The following is a 12,990-nucleotide window of genomic DNA, read 5'->3' on the forward strand; positions in this document are numbered from 1 at the left end:
TGGAGGACATCAGGCACCCCTCATCACCTGACCAATACCATTCCTACAGTGAAGCATTATGGTGGCAAAATCATGCTGTGGGGATGTTTTTCAGCAGCAGGAACTGGGAGACTAGTCAGGATTGAGGGAAAGATGAATGCACCATTGTACACAGACATTCTTAATGAAAATCTTCTCCAGAGCGCTCTGGGACACGGACAAGGGCAATGGTTTATCTTCCAACAGGACTCTAAGCACACAATCCAAGATAACAAAGGAGTGGCTATGGGACAACTCTGTGAATGTCCTTGAGTGACCCAGCCAAAGCTCAGCTCAGACTTGAACCCCGATTGATATTCTCTGGAGAGATCAGAAAACGGCTGTGCACCAATGCTCCCTATCCAACCTGATGGAGGTTGAGAGGTCCTGCAAAAAAGAATGGGAGAAACTGCCCAAAAATAAGTGTGCCAAGCTTGTAGCATCATACTCAAAAGACTTGGGCTGTAATTGGTGCCAAAGGTGCTTCCACAAAGTATTGGGATTTTTCTATTTTTAATAAATTTGCAAAGATTTCAAAACAAACTTCTTTCAAGTTTTCAATCATCGAATATGGTTTGTAGAATTTTGAGGAATATAGTGAATTTAATCAAATTTTGGAATAGGGCTGTGACATAACAAAATGTAAAAAAAGTGTAGCGCTGTGAATACTTTCCGGATGCACTGTATATACATACTACTTCCTTTTCAAATGTCTTATCTTTTAACCATCTTTTATGTCCTTCTATTCAGCAGCCTTGTTAAGCAGGGTATACACGTATTGAAATTTGGCCGGTACAGCTGCCTGAAGGCCCTAAGGCACAAAGCTGGCATCAGATAAGGGAGAAACATCCACCTTGTAGAACCTAAGAGCATGTGCACAGAAGCCCAGGTGGCAACCTTGCATATTTGAGAAACAGAAGCCTGATGCAGAAAAGCCCAAAAGCCATTAAGCATTCTCAGCTCTGGTAAAGATGATCCGTGAGATCATTCCCTGGTGCTCTTCCAGAAAAACTAAAGGGAAATCGGTCTTTCTGAAAGAAGCAGTGGTTGAAAGATTTGCACACTGCCTGAACATCCAAACAATGGAGAGGAATTTTACTAAGATAAACCAGAGGCTGCAAAAAGGGATGGAAAAACCATATCTTGATGGAGGTGAAAGGCAGAGAATACCCTAAACAAGAAGGAAATCCGGGGCCACACCACCACCTTGTCCCTATGCAAGACTTAAAAGCCACCAGTTCAGACACTCACCTTACAGAAGTGACAGCTACAAGGAAAGCAATCTTGTGAGTGAGAAGAGAGGAATTTCTCTCTGCAGGAAGGAGAAAATCTGTCCCATAGAGAAGCCACTTGGGTGGCCCCTGGACTTACCCCAAATTAAGTATGCATTCTATGTCCCCTGATAGAAAATCCTCTTCCTGTAAGGTCTATCGTTGAACATTGTAGGAATAAGTGAACAGGGCCATGACACCTTGATCCAAAAAGCCTGGGAAGCCTGCAGGAAATTTGTCAGTCGGTGAGAAGACACAAACGTTTGAAGTAAGAAAACAAGAAGGGGCAAGAAACGAAAATGGAGTTTGACACCCTGGGAGACCATCTCTTGCACCTTGGCATCTGGAATCCAAGTAGTCCAAGCATTCACAAAAGTCAAGAGCCATCTCCCCTTCAGAAAAAGTGGTGGTGCGCCTTCATGCAGGGGAAGGCTAGTTCATAGAGGTGCGGTCCCTCAAAGGTCACTCAGATTAAATGTTTGTTACTTGGCAGTTTTGCAGTCCAGCCAGCCAATGTGCCTTACACATATGTATCAACAAAAGACACGAGTGTGGAAGGGCTTCTAGTAAGCAATTCAATATAGTCCCAAACACACACATTCTTAGGAAAAGCCTGGACCCGCCAGTGAGAACAGTTTTGGAAATGGTTTCCACTTCTCAGTTGGGTCCCCAGTAGTGGGTGCATCCTCCCCAGTATATGGTAGTCACTTTGTTAAGGGGAGACATGGCTGAATTCAGAGGTAAAAAAACATTTTGAATAAAGTCTGCACCAAATGAATAGAAACCGAGTAAGTGCTTAAAACAACTTATCCGGATGCTTACAATCTTTGTATAGAAGCAACAGGAAAAGTGTGTGTTAGGCAAGGTCTTTTCAGCTTTAAGGCCCATACACACGATTAGAAAAATCGAACAAAAAAAAATACAGCTTTCAAAGCGATCATACAATATTTCTGATCATTTGTACACAGCTTTTGTCCAAAATTATCCGAAGGGACAAAACTAAATTTTCTTGTACGATACCAGATTGTACGATTTTTTTCGGACGAGAATGTTTGAACTTTAGTAACCTTAAATTTTCGGTATGGAGACTAGCATGAATATAAAAAAAAAAAAAAAAGCTTCTCTTAAATGAGCTTTTGGCCTACATTCTTTAAAACCAGAAAGGGAGCGCTGGCTGGAAGGTACATGTAGCACACTATAGTGCTAGATCATAAGAAACCGCATAGTGTGTTATCTAAAAAAGAAAGAATTTCAGATTTTTTTCCACCTTAATTTGAACAAACTGAAATCTTTTAGGTAGAGGGAAGTAAAAATAAACTAAAATATGGCTTCATAATGGTGCACACCCTTAAATACTTTGTTAAAGCGGGGGTTCACCCGAAAAACACATTTTTAACATTAGATTGAGGCTAATTGTGGGAAGCACAATCGGGTGTTTTTTTTTTTTAAATCAATGCAGTACTTACCGTTTTAGAGATAGATGTTCTCCGCCGCTTCCGGGTATGGTCTGCGGGACTGCGCGTTGCTATTTGATTGACAGCCTTCCGACCGTCGCATACAGTGCGTCACGAGTTGCCTAAAGTAGCCGAACGTCGGTGCGCAGGCGCCGTATAGAGACGCACCGACGTTCGGCTTCTTTCGGCAACTCGTGACGCGCTGTATGCGACGGTCGGAAGGCCGTCAATGAAATAGGAATGCCCAGTCCCGAAGACCATACCCGGAAGCCGCGGAGAACATCTCTAAAACGGTAGGTACTGCATTGATTTAAAAAAAAAAACACCCGATTGTGCTTCCCACAATTAGCCTCAATCTAATGTTAAAATGTATTTTTCGGGTGAACCCCGCTTTAAAGTACCTTTTGTTTTTATTACAGCACTCAGTCTTTTTGGGTACGAGTGTATCAGCATGGCACATCTTGACTTGATTTGGCTACGGTTTGCAAAAACACTCAAAATCTGTCAGATTGTGAGGGTATCTCATGTGCACAGCCCTCATCAGATCTCCCCACAGATTTTTAATCAAATTCAGGTCTGGGCCATTCCAAAACTCTAATATTCTTCTGGAATGGCTTTCCTTTGTTGATTTGGATGTATGCTTTGGGTCGTTGTCACGCTGAAAGATGAAGTTGTTCAGCTTTCTAGCAGAAGCCTGAAAGTTTTGTGACAATATTGACTGGTATTTGGAACTGTTCATAATTCACTCTTCCTTGACTAAGGTCCCTGTTCCAGCTGAAGAAAAACAGCCCCAAAGCATGATGCTGCCACGACCATGCTTCACTGTGGGTGTGGTGTTCTTTTGGTGCACTGTTTTTACGCCAAGCATATCTTTTGGAATTATAGCCAAAATGTTCAACCTTGGTTTTATCAGACCATAACACATTTTCCCACGTGCTTTTGGGAGACTTCAAATGTGTTTTTGCAAAATTTAGCTGGGATTGGATGTTTTTCTTGGTAAGAAAAGGCTTCAGTCTTGCCACTCTACACCATAGCCCAGACATATAAAGAATATGGGAGATTGTTGTCACATGTACCACACAGCCAGTACTTGTCAGATATTCCTGCAGCTCCTTTAATGTTGATTTAGGCCTCTTGGCAGTCTCCCTGACAAGTTTTCTTCTCGTCTTTTTATGAATTTTGGAGTGACGTCCAGTTCTTGGCAAGGTCATTGTTGCGACATATTTACTCCACTTTATGACGACTATATTCACTATGTTCCATGGTATATATAATGCCTTGTAAGATCTTTTGTACCCTTCTCCTGACTGATACCTTTTAACAATGAGTTCTCTGATGCTTTGGAAGCCCTCTGCGGACCATGGCTTTTGCAGTAAAATGCGACTAAGAAAATGCCAGGAAAGACCTACTACAACAGCTGAATTTTATTTGGGGTTAATCAGAGGCACTTTCAATGATGGCAGGTGTGTACCGACTCCTATTTAACAGTTTAATTGTGATTGCTTAATTCTGAACACGGCTTCATCCTCAGTTATAAGAGGGTGTGCACACAAATGCAACCACATTTGTTTATTTTTACTTCCATCCACCTAAAAGATTTCAGTTTGTTTTTCAATTGAGTTGTACAGTTTATAGGTCACATTAAAGGGTAAGTTCCCCTTTGTACACCCCCCCCCATAAATTCCAGCTCCCCATGCACCAATATAGCATTCATGTATTTTTTTTGCAAAAATATAAAAGCTTTACATTTACAGTCACTTTTTTTGTCCTGATCAACATTTCAAGACGTTTCCATTAGTAAGGTCTTCTATCTGATCAGACTGTAGGTTAAGACACAGGAAGAAGTTGACCAGCCGACCTCATTAGGACACACCCTGCATCATCCACCATCCCATTCCCAGACCCACGTTTTTTAAATTAAATGCCATCAGTGGTCACCATTCTCACCAAATACACAATCATAGTGTATGGCAATCTTTACACAAGTACATAGGAGGGAGTGGACAGAAACTCAGCTGTCAAGCCCCGTTCACAACTCTGCATAGCTGGAACTCGCATTCCCACATGTGCTTTTTTTCTCACACATAGGGCAGCCCATCTACCTGAATGGGTTGCTTTACACACAGCAATCACCCCAAAGAAGCTTCAGAACAATTTTTTTTTTTAGAGAGTGGAGCTTGGTGCATTTTTACTGCGATTTTTGGTGCAGCGCATTTCTGAAATGCAAGGAAACGCACAGATGTTCTTGTACCAATTTCACTTTCGGCCCCATTCACATCTAGCATAGTGGGCGCGCACATTTTGTGTCTCGGATCTCTTGTGACACGCATAGGGCAGCCTGTTGATTTCAATTGGCTGCACTACATGTGGTTAATGGGACATTTTGGCGTTGTGGGTTGTGTTTTTTACTGTGCGTTTTGCAGCATTTAACCCTTGTTTTTTCACATGGCAAAATGTGTGCTTGCTTCTGTGTTTGGTGTGCCGTTAATTAATGGCACTGAAAGCCCAACTATTAATTTTAGGCCAATAAACATGGCCATACACTATGCAATTTGGTGAGAAGGGTGATCGATGATTGCATTTCATTTAAAAATGTGCACCTGGGAATGGGAGGGTGGATGATGTGTGCTAATGAGATCAGCTGGTCAACTCCTTCCTGTGTCATGACCTAAAGTCTGATCAGGGAGAAGACATTACTAATGGAAACATCTGGAAAAATGGATTGGGACAAGAAAAGTAAGTGACTGCAGATTTAATGGAAAGCTTTGACGTTTTTGTAAAAAATAAATACATGATATAGTGGTACATAGGGGAGCTGGAATTTAGGAGAAGAAAAAAAAAAAGTGTACAAAGCGTAACTTACCCTTTAACCACTTCCCTACCGAGTCATAGTAAAATGACGTCGGCAGGGACCTTTTGTCCTTCAGACTGGGCGTCATATGACGTCCTTGCATGTACCAGTGCAGAGGAACACACATCGATCTCCTCCCCTTGTGAGTTCCCCTCCCCCTACAGTTAAACACACTTTAGGGAACATATTTAACCCCTTCAGCGCCCCCTAGTGTTAACCCCTTCCCTGCCAGTCACATTTACACAGTAATCAGTGCAGTTTTATAGCACTAATCGCTGTGTAAATGTGAATGGTCCCAAAAATGTGTCAAATGTGTCCGATATGTCCGCTGCAATGTTACGGTCACAATAAAAAAAAAAAAAAAAAAAAAAACGCAGATCACCGCCATTACTAGTAAAAAAAAAAAAAAAAGCCATAATTATATTCCCTATTTTGTTGACGCTAGAACTTTTGTGCAAACCGATCAAATACGCATATTGCGATTTATTTTTTATTTTTTAAACAAAAATATGTAGAAAAATATGTATCGGTCTAAACTGAGGAGAAACAAAAAGTAAAAAATGAAAAATTGTCGCTCTTCTTTTGTTTATAGCGCAAAAAATAAAAACTGCAGAGGTGATCAAATACCACCAAAAGAAAGCTCTATTTGTGGGAAAAAAAGGGCGTAAATTTTGTTTGGGAGCCACGTTGCACGACCGTGCAGTTGTCATTCAAAGTGCGACAGCGCTGAAAACTAAAAATTGGTCTGGGCAGGAAGGGGGGTGAAAATGCCCTGTATTGAAGTGGTTAAAAAGGTGGAAAACGTTCTGAAATGATTTAGCTTTGTCTCATTTTTTTTACATTACAGAAACCTGACATTTTGACAGGGTTGTGTAGACTTTTTATATACACTGTAAGGCTCACCCGCCAATAGGCATATGGCCAGCATGAAGGGATTAAAAATTCTAAATTGTATTATGTATATGCCTTAACGTAATATACACAGATTCCACCTTGGAAAAACTGAGTTTTGCAATGGTATTTAACTAACATTGACAGGAGCTGGCCCATAGCGAGTTATTGAATATATGTTTTAACACTATGCTATGCATAACCCTTTACCCATAAACCTAAAGCGACTCACCCAATTTTCTACCTTGTATCAAAATGTTTCAATTTATAAACAAAGTGCTCCACAACACTCTCCATGTGCTGTACTTCATCCATGCCTGTGCAGAAAACGTTCCCAATGGGCAAGAACTCACTTTGATACATTGGTTACAAGTGGGTCTAACACAGTGAATAAATCTAAAAGCATCTATAGATCTTCAATTGCTTTCCTCCTTTGTAATATCATCCTTTGGGACCGTACAAGAGACATAGGGTGCCATAGCATAAAACCTTTTATTCAAAATGTAAATAGCAAAACAAAATTGCACTCACATCACACTATGCTTTTGTCCCAGCAATATCCTGTACAAGCACAGTCCTGTGTAGATGCCGGCTCCACCAGCTTCCCTGCCTAGTGCAAGCGGGTAACACTGCAGAGTGACGTCATTGTGCCTAGATCCGTCCAACGCAATTCATCATCGGACGTCAGAGACATACAACACATGGGAAGATTGTCATGGAGCACTTTATTTATAAACTGAAAAACTTTGATACATGGAAAATTGGAGAGCACCTTGATACAAGCTAAAGCACTCTGATAGCAATTGGAATGTTGTGCAGCACTTTGATACAAACTGGACATCACTGTTGATTTTAAAGGAGAAGTTCAGCCAAAGCTCGTTTGGCTGGACTTCTCCTATGGATCACAGGAGTGCAGTTAGTTTTCAGCAGAAGGTGGGCTAAAGTCTGCTCTGTGTTGATGTCACTGTCAGTCCAAGCACCGCGTCATCACAACTACAGAGTTGGGATTCGCCGGATGCCTGGACCAACACCCAGCTCAGCCTCTCAGCGAGCCACTGAGAGCCAGAGCAGGCTGACCCCCTCCACAGCCCAGCCCACCAATGAGTGATGAGGGAGCAGAGCAGGGAGCTCTGAAAAATTGAGCGAACGGCAGCATTCGAGCGCTCAGTGTAGAGGCGCCGGGGGAAAAGATGCATCCACCGAGCACCTAGGCAAGTATAATTCCTAAAGAACAAAAAAACAAACAAAAAAAAAAAAAAAAAACACCTTTACTTCTCTTTTGAATGTTTTAGGTTTCACGGATTAAAATCACTGATCACTTTATTATTACTGGAGGTAATGTTTGGTAGATATACAAATTCTAGATTGATAGATGTAGAGATATTTTCTAGGGATTAATTATTGCGCTGTATTCATTTAAGGGCGAGGTTCCCCTTAACATGTTACAACCATATTCAAGGGTGCTTGCAACCAGACACCCCATTATGACAGCTAGTGGGGAACCTCTCCCCGCACCCGCAGTCACAAAAACAGTGGGGCTCTTCCCACAAAGCCATGTCATTCATTCACAAGCACTGTCTGCCATCATGCCAGACAACCTGCGGTTTTCAATGAACTGAGGGCACAGGTAAGTGCTCTTGTAGTTTACGTCCTGGGCTTCAAAAACTGCATGCCCATACAAGACTGTACCGACAGTCTGCAGCTGCCTGACATTGCAACTGTGATCTACTGATCGCAAGTACAAAGCTCTTCAGGGTCCTAAGAAAAATATAAATGCACACTTTTACCTGAAAAAAAAAAAAATGTGCATCCATTTTTTTTTTTAAACTTCTCCTTTAAAAGAGAAGTATGGTGTGCTGCTGAAAGGGTAAGGCGGCCACTCCTGCGATATGATTGCCCAGTTCATGAGCTTACAGCCGGCAGGACAAAAGCTGCAGCAGGTAGGCAATCATGTTTAATTTTTCCATTCCCACACTTCTCTCTTAATGGCCCTAATAAGTGACCAACAATGGTGAATGTCTTATTGCTGTGCTTGAGTAACCTTATTTTATGAGTGCCAGCATTGTTGGAATAATAGTTTTTTTTTATACTGCAGAAAGGAATTAGCGTCTCTTGTTCTATTTTTATTAGAAAATGGGGTAAAGCAATTCCACAGCCCTCCTGTTGGCGTCTTCCAGGGCCGAGGGTTAGATCTGAAAGGTGTTGGACTTGGTGAAGGATGAAATTGGTATGCAGAGTGCAATGGAGACTTGGATAGCAAGCCGGCGTGTGGAGCTGCTAGGGAAAACTGAGGAGATTGGGAACTACTCTAGGCTACATGGATTACCAGTAGGACAGTAACCCAACAACATGAGTTATTATAAACTTTTCATAGATAGAGAGCTGCTCAGCATACCATATACGTTATTGGGATTTAAGCAACACCTGCATTCTGAAATTCAGTATATAACTTGGGCTGGTCAAAAGTTTGTTTGTCAGTGTCTAAACCTCATGTAGATTGCAGCATAGCCAGAAAGATTATGGCTACCTGTGTCCCCCAATGGACAAGAAGAAAATTAAACTGACATAGCAAGAAATGTAAATCACATTGAGAATACTACCCAATACACTGATACTTACTGGCTGCCATATTTTGCACTGGTACAATATTTTTTGTATTTTTCGTGTGGTTCATTGAGCTTCTCTACCATTGCTTTAATCTGCTGGATGGTCTTGAATGTCTCCACGGAATCATCTATGGTAAAGTGGTATTCACTGTGCTCTTGTGGACCCTGGTATACAGCAATGCTACCGCAAGCCTCTGAAAAGTGAAAGAATAACTTAATTCACATGATAACCAAGGCAAAAAAATGTAGACTGTTTTTTGCAGTCTTAACTTTTTCCTTACCCCCTAACAAGGAAGGTTTAATTGGCTTCAAAAGCAAAAAAATCTAGCCCTATGATAAATGTGAATGTTTGAATGAAAATATTTGCAATAAAACTTCATAAGATCCTTCAGCAGCATACACTTTTCTGATGGTCTGCATATTCTGTCAAGTGCCAAGGAATGGGTTAATACTGAATAGAGGAAATACAAGGTTTTAATGCCATTTAGTGAATATTTCACATTTTAGCAAGTAGTATTTAACCCTCAGTGGTTTTTTACCAATACTACATATTGCCCAGTAAATCATTTGTTAAAAAATGCTTACCCAGCAGTTTACCATTTTCAATGCCGTTGTCTCCTGCTAAGTGAAGCTTCCTTTAACTTCTGATCTTCATAGGAAAATATTAACAGTGGTCAGGGCAGTCGCCAGCCAGTTTGATAGCTTGGAGAGGGGAGGGGTGAGGAGCATGGGAATGCCTTACCACCCTACGCTACAGGACTGTGTATTTCTATTGATGCATACAGTACACGGAGAGGAGAGTTCCAGTTCCTGCATACAAGGATGGCTCCATAAGACACTGCAAGTGAAAGAAGCCTCCCTAAATTAGGAAACATGGGGTATTGGTTATGGCACCGGCTTAAACTGAAGGACAAAAAGATGAAAAAGCTGCATACCCAATACATGGTTAAATCAGCTTCTCAAAGGGCCTAAAAAAAACGAGAATGTTGGCGAGTCACATGACCTATTTAACATCTGGCCCATCTACAAAACTGGAGGGAAGATAGTCACCGCTCCAATTTGGTATGTGGATAAATCCGTATCCTCTCAGAGAAACCCAGGTGCCGGCAATGCACGAAGCAATTGTAGAAAGAAATGTTTGGACAGCCGCACTCTGGAAAAACCTTCTCGGTTGCCTTTTATTGATAAAAGTTATCAAACACCACACATCACAGCAAAGACAGGGGCATACAGCTGATGTTTCGCACTACAATCAGTGCTTACTCATAGCTTCGGACGTATCTTGCATACGTCAGAAGGTATCTGTGTCCCTCCTACTCGGATATGGAGATGAAATGGGCAATTGACTGAGCTTAAAAATTCTAATAAAAAGGCATTTACACAAAAAGACGAGAAGAAGATGCTGCAATGCTTAGGGAACCATGTACTGTGTGCCCGATTAACAGAGGGCAATTGGGTTAACCACTTTAAGAGAAGTTCGGGATTTAAAAAAAAACAAAAACAATTATACTCTCCTAAGTGGATGCAGCATTGATCCGCTACTGTATTTATCCCCTGCCAGCTTTGCAGTGAGAATTGAGCGATCAAACATCGCCGATTGCTCAAGATCAAAAAAAATTCTCCGACTGTTGTAAACGGTCACTTTATATTTAACTACCAAACAGGTGCTTGTATGAGCCACCCTGAATGTTTGGCACGTTGGTCCCAACAGCTGAACCTGAAAGTTCAGCAGGTGTGCCAAACAAATTTATCAGACACTTTTGCCCACGCATGCAAAAGTTTCTGCCAGGATTCAAAGCCCAAGTTTAGTCACCTAAAAACACGCGACTGCCTGTGTATGGTTAACAGAAGGATTTGGCATGTTAATTATAATTTTTTTTTTTTTAAAGTGTTCCGTGAAACGTAAAGGGATAGATCTGTATACGGTGATCATGCTCCATAGTAGTGATCTTGGCATAATGACTGATGAGCAACCAATCTCCCACAACATGCGACTAGCATATGGACAGACAAGCCCACAAGATTATCATTGTTTGAACTCATGGTGGAATTACCCTCCATCTTCTGTAGTTTAGGCATGCTCCTGTTGAATAGGGAATATATCCTCTCACATTCACGGTCTCCATCTATATCCAATGCTACATCAGCTGGAACATTTCTGTTAAAATGAAGATCAGAGCGAAGTATGAATTAGTTCATGACATACTGTACCAAACACAGAACACTCTGATACACAGCTGCAGGGACACCAATTCCCATGTCATTGATGAGATAGAATCCAGACACTTCTTGCAGACAGCTTCAAATCCACTGAGCTCTAGATACAATTGCAGATAACTTAACATTGCACAATGTATATCTTTAAAGGAGAGTTCCACTGAAATGTTTGGCCTTGGTACAGACACACAAGGTGACACCCACAGGTTAAAATGGCAATTAAAAGGTTAATATCACACATCTGTGGCTTTTTAAATTGCAACTAGTGTTTGTGTGTAAATAGTCAATGCATTAGCTCTCACATGAATGCACTGAGCAGGCTGGATACTAAGCCATGGAGAGCAGGAAAGAGAAAAGACCTGAGTAACAAGGTAATGGAACTTTATAGAGATGGAAAAGGATATAAAAGATATGCAAAGCTTAAAGTGGTTGTAAAAAATGTACAACCACTTTTACCTACAGGTAAGCCTAGATTAAGGCTTACCTGTAGGTGCTTGAAATATCTCCTAAACCTCCACGGTTTAGGAGATATTTACAAAAATCACGGGTGCCTATGTCTACGGCGCATGCAGCGTACACAACGGCGCAGGCGCATTTTAGCAACGGCGATCATGCCGTCCCTAAAGGAGGCTGTGCCGTGACTGGCAAACGTGACTTCATCGCGCCCAATCACAGCGCCAAAGCGGCGATACCCGGAAGTAACACACGGGAAAGACGTCAGGCGCCAAAACGGTGTACGAGGACGGCTGCGGGGGCTTCAATCTAAGGCAGTGTTTCTCAACTCCAGTCCTCGGGGCGCACCAACAGGTCATGTTTTCAGGATTTCCCTCAGATCAAACTGCTGTGGTAATTACTAAGGCAGTGAAACTGATAAAATCACCTGTGCACAATAATGGAAAGCCTGAAAACAAGACCTGTTGGTGCGCCCAGAGGACTGGAGTTGAGAAACACTGATCTAAGGGGAGTATTACATAATGAGCTAGCTCATTATGCCTTTGTCTTGCAGGTGGTGTTTTTTTTATAGTGGGTTTACTTCCTCTTTAAATTTGCCAATAAGTGTTGTTCAATCACCAGGTGAAAAACTGCCAGAAGAATGGTTTAGGATACAATGAAAAGCCCAAAGATAACCTCAAGAGAAATACAGGCTGCTCTTAAAAAGACAGTGTGGTTGTTTTTAAAAGGAGCACAATACGATGATAGTTGAACAAAAATGATCTGCATGGTCAAGAAAGAAGCTTTTACTGCGCCCAGTGACGCATGTCAAGGTGTTCTCGCCATATTGTAACCATCATTTTTTTGTGTGGCATAAACGTAGTAAAAGGCTTCTTTTTGGCAACTCGACCAAGCAGATACCCAGACAGTCGGTATATAGTGACCCCAGACAGAATGCCATCAAAAAAAGATTATGTTTAATGGACTCAAAATTTGATTACAACAGCAAATATAAATGATAATGATAAACCTTACCTTTATCATTTATATTTGCTGTTGTAATAAAATTTTGAGTTCAATAAACAGAATATTTTTTGATAGCGTACGGTCTGGGGGTCACTATATACCGACTGAGAACTCTTCCCAATGTTCTTTGCACATTTTGGTTCTTCGGTATGGTGATCCACACTCATATTTGTGAAATGACAGATGCAATACAAGTCCTCTAGGGATTCCCTAAACTAGGGTGA

The 12,990-nt window shown here is 41.4% G+C and overlaps 1 protein-coding gene across 2 annotated transcripts in view; it reads right to left on the reverse strand.

Annotated features, from left to right (window-relative positions):
* Positions 1-12,990, reverse strand: part of RASA2 (RAS p21 protein activator 2) — a 158,062-nt gene that overhangs the window by 3,317 nt on the left and 141,755 nt on the right. For both annotated transcript variants that reach the window (XM_040348803.1, XM_040348804.1), the window contains 2 exons: positions 11,146-11,249; positions 9,105-9,285 (listed from right to left, as the gene is read on the reverse strand). In XM_040348803.1, the coding sequence (XP_040204737.1) occupies positions 9,105-9,285; positions 11,146-11,249 (285 nt within the window). The remainder of the gene's footprint in view (positions 1-9,104; positions 9,286-11,145; positions 11,250-12,990) is intronic.

The sequence above is a fragment of the Rana temporaria genome, chromosome 4 (assembly GCF_905171775.1).
Source record: "Rana temporaria chromosome 4, aRanTem1.1, whole genome shotgun sequence".
Lineage (NCBI taxonomy): Eukaryota > Metazoa > Chordata > Amphibia > Anura > Ranidae > Rana > Rana temporaria.